The sequence below is a fragment of the Melospiza melodia genome, chromosome 1, assembly GCF_035770615.1.
Source record: "Melospiza melodia melodia isolate bMelMel2 chromosome 1, bMelMel2.pri, whole genome shotgun sequence".
Classification (NCBI taxonomy): domain Eukaryota; kingdom Metazoa; phylum Chordata; class Aves; order Passeriformes; family Passerellidae; genus Melospiza; species Melospiza melodia.
The window spans coordinates 37,494,520-37,512,562 of record NC_086194.1 but is presented as its reverse complement, the minus strand read 5'-3'; the positions used below and the strand labels follow the sequence as shown (position 1 = coordinate 37,512,562).

The following is an 18,043-nucleotide window of genomic DNA, read 5'->3' as shown; positions in this document are numbered from 1 at the left end:
TGGACAAAGCCAGTCCAAGTGCAGTAAATTAGAAGCCCTCATTTTGCACACAGCTTTATCTTTTTAAAAATGTAGTATCAGAGTAAATAATTAGGAGGTGTTGCCCTAGTTTCTAGGACACTAAAACCTTTTATTTAGGGCAACACACTAGAGCTGTCTTCTATAAAATGCTCCATTTTTTCCTTATGCCAAGAGTGTGCAAATACCTCATATGCCTGCCTTTTAAAAGAAGTACAACTCTTAAAGGATAAGGCTGCTGGAAGAAAAAACACAGATGTTTAACTTACTATGCATTGAGAAAAAACCAGAAAGATTGATTTTAGCATGACTAATGTGAAATACAGTCAAAGAGCCTAAGTAAAGTATGATTTCAGCCCTGGTTTCTCTTTATGTCCTCTGAAACCAGCTATAAAATTTAATTTTACAAGACAAAACAATAATAGATCATGTACCAAAAGCAGACCAATAAAATTCTTCCATATATGGAATCACAAATCTAGAATCTTCCAAATTTTTAATATCTTAATACAAAGATTTTAAAATTTCAGTAATCCTTAACATTGCTTATTACAAGCACAAAAAGAACATTTCTCCATCTGAAAACACAAGTGGTTTGCTGTTGAAAGCAGTGGTCTGAAAATTTTTTCAGTGTCAAGAGGCAGTAGTCATTTGTAAAGAATCTCTACCAGGAACTGGGACCAGCTCAGGTAATTAGCTATACAATGATTGAAGAAGAATTCCAATGATAAAACCCTATAGAGAAAAAATATAGAGACACAGCTAAATTGGAGGCTAATTCATTATATGTCCAGTCAGTAAGTTTGCATGCTGGGGCCCAATAGAATGTTACCAGTGTTTGCTGGTCTGAATCTTGTTCAGACCTTATTTCACAAAAAGTAGGAATAAAAATAAAAACATAATTTCACTTATTTTATTGTAATCTTTGGTACTAAAACACATGAATAATTCTTTATGCTGAGGAGTCAAAAGGATAAAATACATTTTCAGGAAAGGATTTGAAATCAAACTGGAGTATCAGTGTTCTTGGTCAGCATTGAGAAATGGGAAAAGCCCATTTAGTAGCACTGGCAGGGTGGGCAAAAGCCCCAAGAATGCAAGCCAGAATGTTCCATTCTTTGCAAATTTACTATATGGTAATGGAAAATATACAAGTACAGAACAGGAGATTATGGTACTGCTGCAAAACTTAATGCCTCACATGTGCTCAGGCCTCAGTTTTCTGTAATTAGGAAATTTTAAATGAAATATCACAAGTCCTCTAAATCACAAAAGACTTAATCACTCAGAAAGAACTTGTTAGATATTGTTTTATACTGAGCAATTTGCCATCCCCATCCCCTTTGTGTTTTTATTTTTTTGTTTTCTTTTTAAGACTTTCTATTGTTCATTGACTTGTTTCTGTATTTTCACAGGGTTATTCTTATCTCTCTTAATGGACAGATAAAGAAAGAGTGTTTTGTGGAAGAAGGTGTTTCCAGCATTCTCATAATGCAGACTACATTGAATAGGCAGCAAAAGTTGAACAGCAGATCTGTCACAGGTGTTTTGTCCTGGGGAGACAGTAATTGTGAATTGCCATAAGCTCTGCAATCTCCTGTTAAGTTGCTGTCCTGAGAGTTTTGCTTCTTTGTAATTAACTTGTGAAGTTGGTACAAATGTTCTGTAACTGACTGCTTGTGGTTAGCTCTGGATAGTTTGGATAGTTTTCTTTTTCTTTTGCAATTGAATAGTTTCTTGGTTAAAAATTCTCACATGAGCTTTTATATTTGGTGTTCAAGTTTACTTTTCATATATTTCTTTAAAACCTGAATGTTAACCTCACTGCATTCATTTTTTTAAAATTATACTTTAATTATTTCATTAGCAATACAGGATATATTGCATTTCTTGTTAAAAAAGATTATAAAGAAAGCCAAAGCTAATATTTCTGCCACTTTTGCCACATTAAGAATAAATAAATGGGAAATGTGGATGGTATAATTAGTATTTTTTACTTCTATATGCTTACATCCCTTTTCTGCACCCCAAAGCAGGAGAACAAATTAGGGTCTCAGCTGCTCTAAAAATGCATTTTTCACAGTAAATCTGTAGCTCTGTAGCAGTAAGAATTAAAAAAAAAAAAGAAAAAAAAAGAAAAAAGAACAGCCTATCAATAAGATGAAAAGAAAACAAAAGAAGGAATTGTTAAAACAGACAATAGACCTGGCACTGACTGTACTGTCTGGCAGGTTGTATTTTTGGAAAAGCTTTCAGATTACTGCAGAAAAAAGATATGGTTGAGAAAGCTTGTTAATACTCCTACAGTTTGATTACAGTCAAGTAAAGACTTACATAATAGGAAATACAATAAAGGCTAACACCTTCCAAAGCAATAAAACTTATATGCTTAACTTCAAGCAGCTCTAAAGTTTTAAACACAAATATTTGCATGATTGGCCCTGGATTGATATTCTGCTAGACTCCACAATTTGAGGCTGTAGATACAGTGAAGGAGTTGTGTTTTATTGTTAGCTTTATCTTTAAATGAAACTTCATACTAGTATTTCTGTATATTTGTATATCTAACTTCAGAGAGTGTCTTGAAAAGAACAGAGTGGGACAATGAAGTGGATATTTCAGAATAATCTCCCGTTTAATTTATTACTGCCAATTGCCTATTTGTACATATTCCCAAAGCTGGACAGGTGTTTTGTTAGCACTAGCACTCACAGCTCAAATGAGTGAATGAGTGCTAGCAAGTGCCTCCCTGAGGATTGCAGTATATCCATGGAGAATTTTTAAGAAAATTGCTTGAATTCTTTGAATTAACATGACATAAAAAGAAACTCAGTAATAGAAATCCAGTATCAGTTTTGGACAATGGTGGAATGAACAGTGAACATAGTGTGATTAGCAATGGACTCTGCCTCTGAACACTTGCTATCTCTGCAGCACTCTACTGTGTATACAGCATATGTGTATAAAATGTATGTATATATTTATTATTACAATCATGTTAGTATTTGCCATTGTTTGAATTCACTGAATGTTTTCGGTGATATGGTAAACAATAACATGATCATAATAATATAATATAATTTATGTCTTGGATATCAGATCTATTTTCAGCATAACTGTGTTTGCACTTATGTAGGCTGGTTTTGTAACTCTGGTTTTACTGGGTAGAAGTAAAGATTATTAAAAAGAAAAATATGCAGATATCTTTGATATAAGTAAAACTTTGGCTGAATTTGTACACAAATAATTTTTGTTTTTATATGCTTTCATATCTTTGAGCAGAATGGTGGGTCTAGATGACCTTCAGAGGTCCTTTCCAAGCTCTGCTATTTTACTGCTCTGTTACGTTTAAAGAAAAGTTGCACTAAAAACATTACCAGCTCAAAACTGAGAACACACACTTGCATCAATGTAAAATGCCAGTTTGACACACAACTTGCACAGATTATAGACAGTTTTCTCAAAGACTACACTACATTTAGTTTTACACATTTCCGCGTGCATCCTGAGGTTATGAGGACTCTGCAAGTCACGTAGAAACGTTACCACATAAGCCACTCTGACAGAACATTAGATATCAAGATAGTCTCTGCCCTCAGAACTAATGTTTTTATAGAAGATACTGTGGTACTATCATTTTCTTCATTAATTAGTACTATATTAGCCAGAATAATAAAAGGACAAGTTATTGTAGAAGAGCTTCTAAATTTAAGTTCCCCAATGAATCAGTGCTTTATCAACACAAAATAAAAGGAATAATAATACAAAAAAATTTAAAAAGAATCCACTTTCCAAATTGATATCATTTAAAGTTTAGCTATATTAGGATTAATTCTATTTTCCATTTTCACAGTGTGGAGACAAAGATAATATTAATATTGTAAAAGTAATATTATCATGTTCCCTAAGGCACTCTGAGACATATTGGAAAAAAGTTATCCCCTAGCATGCCTGTCTAATTAAAATAGAAATATGGTTAGATTTCAAGGCAATACTCTGAAAGCCAGGAGCTTTTCCTGTCTAAAATTCTGTTTAACACTGTGTTTTATACCCTCCTCATACAACCATCTAGAAACATCAATAAGCTGCTTTGCTAGCCTGGATTTTTTTCAATGTGTTACCCTCGGGTTAAGCTTTATAATCTGATGCAGAATGTAATAATCCCAGGAAGCTGAATGAATGGGACTGAAGAATGCTCAAAAAGAACCAAAAGCTAAAATCAGAAGTAAAATTTCATCACTTATTTAAACATGTTAATTCTGGTTACTATGAAATTCTTTTGTATTTGTCAAGAAAGTGCTAAGGTCTACTTGTGAAAATCTTTTAATAAGTAATGTAAACCTTTTAATAAATACTGTAAGGCTCATAATTCCTGTCTCTTAATCCATTCACAAAAGCAAAAGAGTTGGAATTTGGGGATGAGTCACATATACCTAACATAGTCCCAGACTAATGTAAATAGGTTAATTTCCTCCCATCCTCTTTGTCCTTTTCCATATCTTCTGTGATTCACCCTTACAGTGAATTGGCCACTTGTTTTAGGTGCAAAATGGGAAAGATGTCTAAAAATCCAGAAACAAATTAAAAAAATATAAATAGAAAAGATTTCATAATTGCTCAAATAATTTGTGATGGGATGAATCTTCTAACTGGAAAATGACCACAAATCAGCAGAATAAATTACTAGAGACAAAACCAGACCGTGTAGGTGTCTGTGTCATTATTTTCAAAAATATTAGAATAACTGAAGGCTACAGAAATGAAACAGGAGATTATAAGTGAAAAAAGATTCTTCAGGTAAAGATACTAGGAAAGAAAAAAGGCCAACCAGTCTATCTTTCTTGAATTACATGTTTCTTCGTTGCCTTATTTCTCAGCAGCCTACCATATTGAAGAATATATTAGAAACACAACAGTGAGGTGATTGTCTTGAGAGGTACTGGGGGGAAGAGATGGCTCAGAGGCACACATCAGGCTCACCTGTAACTGCTAGAAAAAAAGCTTTATGAGCTACCAGACCAGAAAAAAAGGCATCAGACTGGCCTACACTATAGCTTCAGGTCAGCCTTGCTCCCGTAGTAAATGAAGAAGTTAATTGTCAAGCTGAGGGTCTGGAGGAAGAACTGACTGTAAACCTGCACAGGGAGAAGGCTATTACAGCACATTTCCTTGTTTGAAACAAGCATCCAACTCAATAGCCAAAGATCCACCAAAACATACTTACTGTCGTGAATGCGGGTAGGAGACCTATGGAATGTTTTGCAGAGAGCTATTGGACAGAGCTCATTCCCAAAATACATTGCATCCATTTAATAATAAAAATGAAGTGTAAAATAGGTGAATGAACTGCTTTGATTTTGCTTGTTTTTCGCCAGTGCTCACACCCGTGTACATCTACATGACTTGTTCCATAGGAATAAAGAAGCTGAGCTCATTGTGTGAGTGCTGCCTTGTTCAGCAATAGAATAACTATTTTTTTTTTTTTGTGAAGAGAAGAGAGAGAGAGGGGGAAGTAGGAAAAAATTCCAGATCGTCCCAGAAGTATAAATGAAAAATCTGAGTAGCTTGTAAGATGTGAGAGCCCTGAGTTATATTTGACAGCAACCCTAATTGGAGAGTAGTCTGTGCACAGAGGCAGGTAAGAGACCTACTCCAATGAACATAACAGGAATCAAAGTTAATTATATGCTACCAGTTTTAAAATTTAGTTTTTGACAGTATGAGGAGCACCTTCATTCCTACACTATAATCACTGAGAACTTGAGAAGTTTATAGGCTCCATATCAAGAGGTAAAAAGGAAAAATTAATATATGTTGTCTTTCAGGCAGAAGCAGTGGCTGTTCAGCCACCAGTCACTTAGGGCTTCTACCAGAACAACCAGAGCAAAGGGAACCATGTGCACGGGGAGGAAAGAGAAAGACCATAAACAGTTGCTTCACAGTTTATTTTAGTTGTTTGTTGGGTTTTGCTTTTTGAATAATCTAGATACTAGTAATCTAAATACTAGACTTCCATTGCTTTAGGTGATTTATTCAATTCTATATTCTATCTGTTGTAATAATTGCATAGAAACACAAAACCTGGCATTGATTGGTCTCTTATTCTGCAAGATTTGTACTTACTGACAATAAACACCAGTGAGTTACAGCTGCAATAATAATACATGATCCTCTACCAGACAATCTCCTGACAAAGATGGGTGCTTAATATGCTCTAATCATATTTAAAAATTAGAAGTTTTCATCAAATTTATCCAACCCTACTGTTAAAAAAGGACTGATTGACTTTTTTAAGGTAAACCACTTCATTTTACATAGCTGCTGGGTGTTGTGAAAAAACCATCTCCTCTATTAAAAAGATGGTTGGAATTATTTGGGAAATGTTCTATGAAAATTACTTATTATTAAAAATATTTTGCAGCTTGTGACTGTCATACACGTGTGCAGGAAGAACTGGGATCTAGGCTGGAGTAGAGGAATAGTGACTAAGTATGGCAGCACAGTAAGAGCTGATTTGGAAATTAATTTTTTCAATGCATGACTTTTATTATAAACACTCAGGTAATGCCCATGAAATAAGTTGGTTTGGTTTTTGTTTGTTTTTTTTTTTGTTTTTTTTACTTTGGAAGTTAAACTCATCAATAAGTGTGGCGGCATTCACATTCTTTGAACAGAGACAATTCTCTCTCTCAGGGGTTTTTCCTGGAGAAGCACAGAGACAAGAAGAGAAAAACAATTCTTATCTCTACTTGCTGCTCCTGTTTTGCACATGTGGAATGTGTTAGGAAGATTGTTTACCTGAAGTGATTTGTCAGTTGGATTCTGCTGAGGATTATTTTTTTCCTTGGCCAATTGGAAAAAGCTGTGTACTGACTGTCGGGAGACAGTCACGAGTTTTCTTTTGTACTCTTTGTAGTATAGTCATAGTATAGTATAATGTAATATAATATAGATTAATTAAGCAATTGTTCAGCCTTCGGAATCAATGGAGTCAGATACCAATCATTCCCTGCATTGGGGGCACCCTGCTTTTAGATAAATAAGTAGTCATGTGACTGGTTCTATCAGGTTTTCTTATCTCATAAAACTTGCCAAAGTTAGAAACAACTTTAAAAAAAAAAACAACTTTTTTTTTCTTAATGTGTATAGAGTAGCAAATATAAGTTGTTTGCTTCTTAAAAATGAAATACTATTTTCTATGCAGACAATCAGTGCATTAAAAAAATCTGAAATTTCACACTACTTTCAATGCTGATTCATAATAGATAATCAAATATATAATTGAAAGTGTTATTGCTATGTTGGAAAACAGCATTCATAAATTCAGATTACCTATAGTAGAAATCTAGATCTAGAAAATGCATGACTAAACAGGCAAGAATGAATTCCTGTCAAATATGTAATCTACTAGCTGAAAACCAAACAGTGGCAAGGCAGGATTTAATCTCAGTTTTGTGCTTGCATTCAAAATATTTTTTGCTATTCATTTTCTGACAACAAGGGCAATGCCAACAGTTAGAACAAAGAAAGATAGAAGTCTTCAAATAAGCAGCTAAAATGGCATGGAGAGGAATTACTCCTATGCTTTTAAAATACTTAAGGCTTAGCTGGAATGAACCAGAAAGCTCAGTATATTTTAGATTAGCATTTGTAGACATTTTTCTTCCCAAGCTGTGCCCTCTATTGTGTCCACCAGAGCTTAGAGCTACTTTCACCTTTACAAACAATTATTTGGTCAGTTGTCAGATTTTCCAATACAAAATGAGGAGCATCCCTTGGAATTTCTTAGATATTGCTAATAACAACCTGAGCTTTATTATATTAAAAATTCCTCACAACTCAGTCATTAAAATTTAATAAATTATAAACACCAGCCTCTTTAAAGGACAGGAATTAATCCCTATTTGTAAGATAATGCTTTCCAGAGGGAAGATGGGGGCAGATTCTTTGGCTTTATTGCTTCTTGGTTGCTAGATTGCCTTTTAAAATGTATTTGTCTATTTATTTATTTTATCATCAAGGAGCCTGGCTAAGGTGCACTAAGACTCCATGTTCTCTACTGAAGAAGGAATCTACCACATTTTCATGAAACCTTGTCCTTATGTTTCATTTACACGGCAATGCACTGATTGAATCAACCCTTCCTTGTGATTCACAGGCAGAGTGTTTTCATTTTAGAGAACAGCTTCCTCTTTGGGGAGAGGGGAAGGAACAGCTTTTCTAGGAGCCAGAACACTACTTTTAAGCCTACAAAAGGAAAAGCAGATTCTTATTAATTGTAAGTCCTATCTACAAACAGAGATTTTTAGCTCTCCAGGAATATAACTTTTTGAAAATGACTCACATCGATACAGCTTTAGTGAGACAAATATTGTGCCTGAATGTGCTTTGTCTTCCTTTGGGACTAAATTAAAGCTTGATAGTATAGGTTTTTATCAGTGTGACTCTAACCAGCTTTTTATTTTTTTAATCTGAAAAATCTTGTCTACACTGTAAATTCTTTTGTGCGTATATAAGAAATAATTAGAAACAATAAACTCTCCCGAAGCCTACAAAGATATTGTCAAACATTTACTTATTCGGAGTTCTTCACAGCATATTCATAGGATAATTCAGAGTTATGAACAGCTGCTGCTACTCTCTGAATGCATCAAATAACACATTTTCCAGGGGTGGTGGATAACAAAATAATTTCCAGTTTCTGTCATATTAATCTATGGGTATAAGATGTATCCACATACCTTTTCAGAGCCCTCTTTTGAGTGCTCAATTTTATCAAATCAGATATGGGTCATTCTCACTGCCTAAAACATATGAAATCTGTAATTCATAGTGAAAAATTATACAGATAGGGTGAGGCATGTGTCAAAATCTGTGTCACTCAGCAAACTATTTCCTTACTATGACAACATAGTCACAGACCTAGATAAATTGGTAGAAATGGGTGAATCGTTTTAATGTCAACTCCAGCTACCAGAAAGATTATTATTTTCTAACTGCCCCTAATATTTGAATACATTTAAAACCACAGTTGCTGGTTTATTGATCAAAAGGAGGCAAAGAAAGTAAGGGGAAGAATAAGCAAAATCAACAAAAAGTCTTGTCTCCTAATTCATAGCTTGCTGTGATGAAAATGTATAAAAAGATGGCAAAATAGCACTGCTAGTGTAGCTGAACACAATGGTTTAAATAATAAAACAACTAGTGACTCCTGGCTTAAGAGTTATCATGAGTTCAAACTCCATCTCTCTGATTCTGTGTCTGTTTCTCTACCTTTTACTCATTACAGCCTGAAAGAGTTGTCTGCTCCTATACTTGAAATCTGGGCTTTCCTCCCAAGATTGCTAAACAGCTCTTTCAGTCTATAATCAGACAGTTGCAGTTTCTACTGGTAACTGGGACAGCTGGTTGCATCTCCTCATTTTACTGGAAAGGGACACAACTATGGAAGTCCTTGAGCCTTTTCCACAGTCATACCTTAATTGGAGTTTAGTGCAGATGAACCACATCATTATATATCCTGTTAGACTTGCAAATGAATGAAGGAAACAAATTTAAAATATTTCCTGTTTGTGTAGGTAGGGCAGATATGTAATCTTCCAAGTACACAATTTTGACACTTTAAGAGAAGGACACTACAAATGATTTCTGACCCCCTTTTTGTCCATATTTTTCTAATTCAGTTCAAATCTCTGATTCAATTTTAATCAGAGCAATGAAGGTTGAAAGAGGATAGTGAACAACCAGGAATAAATTCTTATTCCTTCTCAGGATTTTAATGCTGGCTTTAAGTTTTAATAAATCTTCAAGATACATGTAGATTTTATGGACTTTGACTGAAAATGCAATAACATTTTAGGTCAAGACTGAAAGACAGCTCATAAGTCATAGTGGGGAAATTCATGTTATTTCACCCTGCAGTTCACCTGACCCTAAATACTGCTGATGATTAATTTTAAGTATGAAATTCACATTCAGCTACAGATTTACAGTCATTTAAAGCATCCAAGAAAAAGAGAGTGAGAAACAGACTTATTCAAATGAATAGATCTACTGTTTAACTGTGGGAATGTTCTCCAAACCCAAAAATCCCACAAAGAAATTACAGATACTCTCAAAAGTAAAATCTCCTTATATTGGGAGAGGGAATTCAGATACAGTGGCCTAGCTGACGAGCTCTCCCATAACACCATTCCTAAGTGCTGTATTTAAAGGAAAAAAAAAAAAAAAACAACAAAAAGAAGCAAGAAGCCGCATTAACACGCCCAAAAACTCTAAATCTGAAAACTTCTTACTTTTCTCTGAGAGTAACCATCAGATAACTCCAATTTTTTCTGTTTGCAAGGATATTCCAGCTAAAGTGAAGACAGGGTATACTCCTGCTGAAGAAAAGTGAGTGGTTGACCAGGAACACTTGCTACTGACACAGATATCTGTCCTCATTTTTGAACCCTGTTTTTGTGGTACAATTTTTGGTTGCCTTATTTATGCTGTTTATCCTTATTGGTAAGTAAAATGGTTGGAAAAGAAATGAGGTGTTCTATTGCAAGAGATGTAGTAGCTGAGGGGATAGTTAAGCAGAGGATGTAGGCAAAAGTGACACTCATAATCTGTCTTGGATTTTATTTATCTGCCTGTGACACTGAGGTGTTATTCCATGTCAGGATATTTTTTCCTTTAATTTTAAGGTAACAGATCATACAATGAAAATATGGAATAGATTCAGAAATGCTCTAAATATTTTCTACTTTAAAGCAGAAAAGTTACTTGGATGTGTCCCACATTACTTTAAATCCCTCATAGAGCCTGAAAAACACTCACCTTCAAGGCTGCTGTAGGCTCGCTCTCAGCAGAGAGTCCCTACGTCACCCAGCTGACTTTAATTGGCCAGAGTTGTCCCTGAATTTATAAAACCTGAATGCAGCTGAGAGGGTGACCCTCAGATTTGTCACCATACAGAAAAGCATGAAGCAACACATTGAGGGGATCCATCATGTTCCATGACAAAACTGTAGCGGGGAATGAAATAATCTTCAAACCCTATCTCTGCATGGAGTTTTACTCCTTTTCAGATCAAACATTCCTCCCTGAGGGAAAAGTGTTAAACAAACTGATCACCAGGCCCTCAGAACAGCTGTGTAGTCCCAGCTGCTGTTTTCAGCAGCAGGAAGTTTGGAGACATTTCAAGAGACAAACAAATGAGATACCCTGGTTATTTTCCTCTCCAGAAGTACACACTTATATATGGGCTCCTTTCTGCTGCAATGGTTTAATAGAGTGTTGCTGTGGAAACACTGGCACCAAAGTGCACCTAATAGGAAGCTATGTAGAAAAATCAGCACATATATCAAACTCATTGGGTTTTGCACTGAAAAATACCTTGGTGCACTCTCCCTTGGCATTATATTTGTCCCCTGTTTTGAGAGTATCCTAGTGAAAATTGATGTTTTTCTAATGTTACTTCTCTCTGTGTTGGGAGAAGAACACAACAGAACAAACACCTGAACTGTTAAACACCAAATGGGAAGTTTAGCTATAATTGTCTTTGAGCATTCATGTGATAAAGTCAGAAAAAGAGAGATGTCATAAAAGCTTTTCACTATTAAAACCCAAATGTACATATTTTCTCTATAATAATGAAAGTAATCATATAATCAGTGAAATTACTTTGGTGAGTCTGTACTGAAGCCTTTCAGGAGTGCTTTATCTGGAATTTCTTCTTGTTATGTATTTGCTTGGGGTTTTTGTTTATTTTACCTTTTTCTTCAAAAATAAAATACTCGTTTAAGTGGAAAAGCACACTTTAATTGCAGTGTATGGGAAACAACTGTTTTTCATTTTCAGTGTGTGTGATGACATTCTTTACTAAAAGTGATAACCAATGATGTATGAAATGAGTGTTCATTAGGCTGGCACATGAGCTTCTACAAAAGGTATGGCTAAAACCCTTTATTTGGACACATAGCTTACATAACTATGACTTATATTTAGACATAAACAAAAAATATTAAAAAACCAAAGAATTTTGTTTCATGGATGATGTTATGGAAAATGAGAAGCAGAGAGGTCTTTGGATATTTATGATCTGACCAACTGATAAAAAATTAAAATAGGTAATATCTGAATTATCAAACAAATGGAATCAGCGGTTCCTTCAACACAATTTACATATTATGTCTTTACTGTGGCAAAATTATAAGAAATTACTGAGGTATGTGAAACACCTGAAAGATTAGAATAACTGCAGAGACCTTTAAAGATACTTACATCACTTTCATGGCCTTCTCTTAGATTGTAAGTGAGATCATGCTGGATGTCTTCAACAAACTTGTGAGCATACTCTGGGTACAGGTCGAGCACTTCAAAGAGACCTTTGAGTATAATACATTGGAGGTCACAATATGTTAGAGCTTTAACATCTGCGTTTGTTTTAATCACTTGATCCCTAATGGATAGGTTTGCTCCAATTAAATCTCCTTTGCCTGAAAGAGAATACAAAAATAATTATCTTCAAAGCTTAAATTCTTTACTTTTTTGAATCATAAAGTTGTTTGATATAGTGGTATACCTGAACCTGAAATCCCATTGTTATTAACACCTTTTTTAATTAATATTATGTTAAAAGATCATAGACTAATTTTTTTCCTCTTTTTGCAGGTGCAAACTTATACACAATTAATTGGAGGTACAAAAACTAATTTCCAGACAGGTAACTGGCTGATTTAAGGGAGCAATAAATTAAATGTGTATAAAATGAAGATTTACACCAGTAACTAATAACAGGTGCAATTATTTTTCAAAAAAGATGTTGTCAGGTGTTTTTGTGGTGTCTTAAAACATGCAGGTGTTAAGGTAGCATTTTAACATTTCTGTCAAAAGAAAAAAATGCTTAAGAAAGAATTCTTGTGCTGGTTTTGTTTTCATTTATGGGCAAGACTGCCTTAGAGCACTGTGACTCTATTAGAAACCTCAACAGACCATCTATTGAGGAGCACAAAATTTTACAATTAGAAGTTTCCATAAACATCTGCTCTGAGGTATAAATTCCAAAGTGTAGTCATTGAACCAGAGGTTTTCCTCAAAAGTTAAAGCAGATGGTCTTCGTTAAAGACCGGGACAGTGTGATGGAATGCATTCTCAGCAAGTCATGGGTGATACCAGGCTGGGGGAATTGGTTGATGATACTGATGGACAAAGTTGCACTTAGGGGGACCTCAATGAAAGATAAAATGGCTGCTAGGAATATCATGAAGTCCAACAAATCCAAATGCCAAGTCCCGTATCTGGGATGAAAACCCTCCCTAGAGCAGTATGGGCTGGGAACTGACCAGCTGGGCAGCAGCTCTGCAGGAAAGGCCCTGGGGGTCCTTTTGGACAAGCTGAACATGAGCCAACCATGTGTCCTTGCAGCAAAGGAGTTCAAGGACCTCCTGCGCAGCATTAGCAAGAGTGGAGCCAGCAAGTCCCAGGAAACGACTCTTTCCCTCTATATTTGTCATGTCTCACCTGCAGCACTGTGTCCCCTTTTAGGCTTCCCAATAGAAGACATAATATTGACAGAGTGAGTCCAAAAGAGACTACCAGGAATAAGGGACTAAAGAATATAATTTATGAGAAAAGGCTGAAAAAATGGGCTATTGCTCCATCTTACAAAGAAAAGGCAAACGAGGGATATTATTGCTGTCTTCAACAGCCCAGCAGAAAATTGTGGAGAAAACAGAGTTAAACTTCTCTTCAGAGTGCACGGGCAGCAAGATGTACTGGGCACAGGGTGCAATAATTAAATTCTCACTCCAAATCAGGAAGTGAAAGTCAAGAAATGATGGAACAGCCAGCCTAAAGAGGCTGTGGAATTGTGAGCATCCTTGGAGATGTTCAAAACTTGCCTGGACATAGTCAATACGACTGACATAAATTTGCCCTGCTTTAAGCAGGTTTAAGTTGGGTAGCTTCTGAAAGTCTGAAGATCCCTTCAATCTTACATTATTCTGTGATGAATAAATAATAAGTCAAGACTGTCACATCGGAAAATCCACCCAGCATGTGATTCCAACTGTGTATTACACAGGAAATGGGCAGCTTACAGAGTAAGTTAAACTAATCAGTCAACCATCCCTGAACTTTCTTAAATAGGATAGTTTCACACTGTAATGTATAATTTTTAGTGCCTTAAAATATTTTTTTTCTTATTCATGTGGAGCTTGAACAACTTTCTCAACAGTACATGTCATAAACTCAAGGTCCCTACCTTGATGGATTTTCTCTTATGCTAGGAATATACATATATTAATGTACTTTGGTGTCTCTTAAAAGTCTCAGTTAGTATAAATGAGAACTAGAATGAGATTGGGTCAGTCTGGGAAAGAGAAATTTGTTAGGTACTGATAGCATCTGTCTTTGCTCAACACAACATGTATTGCTACATAATAAAATACAGCAGCAAGCAAAGCAGTTATACACTTTTACATTTTACTGTAAATATCAACAATTCCTTAAATTATATTCTATTCTATTCTAATTCTATTCTAACAGAATTAGAATAGAATATTCTATTCTATCTAGAATTCTGTATAGAATATCTATTCAATTCTTCCATTCTATTCTAATAGAATGGAAGAAATCTAAGGAATTGTAGATATTTACAGTAAAATGTAAAAGTGTATAACTGCTTTGCTTGCTGCTGTATTTTATTATGTAGCAATACATGTTGTGTTGAGCAAAGACAGATGCTATCAGTACCGAACAAATTTCTCTTTCCCAGACTGACCCAATCTCATTCTAGTTCTCATTTATACTAACTGAGACTTTTAAGTCTCAGGACTGTCAGTGTTAATTTATTGCTTTTTGTTTGGACATTTTGTATTGCTGGACAAGGGAAAGAATTTTTCAAATATACCAAAACTGATCCTCAAACATCTTAATTAGAAACTTTTTAGATATATGAACTGTATTAGTATCCATACTTCATAAACATTTTGAAAAAATGTTAGATTTTTATTGGATTGTAGTTAAAATTTTAGAGTAATTTCAGGATTAAAGTTACTAAAATTGGTCTATTAGTCCTCATATATGTTTATTTTTCAAATGAAAATCATGTAGCAAAGGCTGTAGGTAATAACCTGAAGTTTCATGTAGAATTAATGAAGTGATTAACTGATTCTACCTTGAACGACAAAATTTGTTATATAACAGAATAATTTCAGCTATTCTTAGTAGCTCTTTTCTTTTTTCTTTAATTGGATAACAAGCTTATATATACATGTTTCTCACAGACACATCTGTTTTTCAATAAATCAGGGACATGTAGTCAAAGTTATAAATGTTCTCATTATGGATATTTTTCAAATAACTTATGGCTAATATTTTTAAGAAATCAATGACATATGCTCAAACAGTACATAACTCATATTAAAACATATTTTACCATAAAATAGAAACTATCCATCATTATTAGAGATAAAGTAATAGTCTCTAGAGGAAGCAAAGATGTATTTAATGAGAGCATTTCACTGAGTTGTTGCTGCACTGCTTGTTAGTGAGAATGGTTCAGTAAACAAAAACTAATCCACTAGAATTAGAATCAGGACAGAATTCTAAAATATTCTGGGAACTGCAAGTAACTCAGCATTGTCAGGGAGAAAAACTGCTGTCTTGAATTTACATGACATCAGTAACACAATTTCCCATAGGGACCTATGTGTTTGACGCATTCACCTTCTGCTGGTGTTAATTAGGTTTAAATTATGAAGCTCCCATTCACTGTAACAAAACATCATTTTCTGTTATGTTTATGTTTTTTGCATTATGATTTCATTAACTTCTCTCAGAAATCCTCTAATCACTTTCTTGTTGTTTTGATTGTCACCATTACACAATGATGCTTTAATTAACACTTTCAGAAGTGCCTGAAGATAGAGTCATTAATGAAAAATCATATTTCCAATTAAACTACCTCCAGAACTCTTGCTGGCTTTTAGCCTATGTCTTATTTTAATTCATATTTTATACTTCTGATCTATGTGATCCAATGAAATCAAGAGATTCTTAAACTTCCAAAAACAAACAAGAGATGGAGTGATGTGGTCTGTCAATCTAACAGAATTAAAGAGTTCTGAAACAAATAAGACCTAAATCACATTTATATATTCTAAAAAAGACCAATGAAATGCATTTTAGTAAAATAAAGGAAATTCATTTACAGAAGACCAGAAGCTTCCATTATCAATGGTCTAGTGTAATCCCACAAAACAGGAAGAAAAGCAAAAAAGGAAATGTTCTATTTAACTCTCTTTTATAAGAATATTAAAAGTTATTAGAAACAGATATTAAACAGATATTAAAATAATAATAAAATAATTCTATTCCTTTAGAGTAAAATTTTATACTTTATTTTGCCAATATTTATTAGTGGGAGCATTGCCTAGGCACTAATTTTCATGAAAGATTTAGGCACTGACGATCAATGTTCTTTGAGCTATCAATACTACCACCAAATATAGCAGAAAGCAGCAAGCTGTGTCAATAGCTTGCAAGTACGTGTTTACACGAAAATAAGAGAGAATAAGTATAAGGAAACCAGAAGTGAAATATTGCACAGCTAACAATCTGGCAATGGAAAGCTCTTTAGGTCAAAATAGAAGGAAATTCAAACTAAAAAAAAAAAAACAAATAAAAATAGGAGTTTACATAGAATAGATATTGCAGATTAAAACAAAAAAAAGTATTTCTCATCAGACAATTAGGACACACTAAGCCACCAGTCAGTAGTGAAGGTTCTCCTGCGCTGGGGGACAGTTCTTCCTCTTAGAGTCCATGACTGCGAACATACCAAGGATTGCCAGCACAGTGCTGTCCTTCAGGACTTCCATGGAACCTGAGCACACAAAGTAGATCGCTTGCAGGGCATCTCCCTGCCGCAGGAGGTATTCCCCAGGAGCACAGAAGGAGGTTTTGATGTGCAGAGACAGAGACCTGAGGCAACCACGACTGGCACACTCGAAAAGGGAAAGCTGCAAAATCTCCTTGTTCAAGTGCATGGTGATGTCTGAACGCAGCTCGTCTGGGAAGTCTTTTAAAAGCTGTCCAAAAGAGGAAAAAAATGATGAAAAAGAGAAAATTTGTAAAATTATTTATTTCCACCTTTGCAGAAGTGGACTGATTTAGTGGTGGGGCACGTCATACTGTCGCAAATACTTCCCTCTGATTTTTCTTATCCCCTTGATGAGATGTGCTATTTTAAGAAATTTTAACAATAAATTCCTGAAAAACATGAATAAATAAATGTCTTTTTACTATTAAAAAAAAATCCCCAAAAGCCTCACAAAAAACAAAACAAAAACAAAAAAAACAAAACAAAACAAAACCTCAGGAAAAAAGGTCAACAATATTGTTTGTATGAATCCCCTCTAATGCACAATTTAAGTTCGTCGAAGTTCTTCTCTGTGATAGAACACAGTAGGCTGCTCAGGTACACCATTGTACACAGTGACATATGCAATGAAAACAGAGAATTTTATAAAATTCATCAATATGCAACATTACCTCTTCTATAGTGAAACCACTGCAACAGGAATAACTAAAAAAACCCCAGCCTTAAATGTGTTTTTTTTTCTTGTTGTTATTTTTATTTTTTTAATAATGTAACTGGACACTGAAGGAGGGGTGGGAAAGGAATGGACACAAATTGCACGTTCAATGGAAGAACATATGGAAACTAAAAGACCATGAGGTCTCATTTTTCCTTCCAAGCTGCAAGTCCACGAAATACAGGGTTTTTTTGTAGTTTGAGGGGATGTGGCATCTGAACAGTGCAATCAGCCAATGCTTGACCAGGTGGGCTCAGACAAGGTGCTTTATCCATAGAAGGGAAATAATGAAAGACTGATGGTCTCTCCAGGAGCTGTGGTTGTAGTACAGCAGTCACTCACTTTCAGTGTGACTAAAGGTACAGAAAGTACAAAAGCTGAAGGAGATCATTAACCACATCTAGGAAAGCTTTGACATCTAAGTCATTTTTGTACCTTTG

At 34.8% G+C, this 18,043-nt stretch overlaps 1 protein-coding gene across 1 annotated transcript in view; it reads right to left on the bottom strand.

The window, feature by feature from the left end:
* KCNH8 (potassium voltage-gated channel subfamily H member 8) overlaps positions 1 to 18,043 on the bottom strand; it is a 182,807-nt gene that overhangs the window by 22,101 nt on the left and 142,663 nt on the right. Inside the window, exons 10-11 of the mRNA XM_063154272.1 lie at positions 16,847 to 17,096; positions 12,286 to 12,500 (exon numbers count right to left, since the gene is read on the bottom strand). Coding sequence (XP_063010342.1) covers positions 12,286 to 12,500; positions 16,847 to 17,096 — 465 coding nt within the window. The remainder of the gene's footprint in view (positions 1 to 12,285; positions 12,501 to 16,846; positions 17,097 to 18,043) is intronic.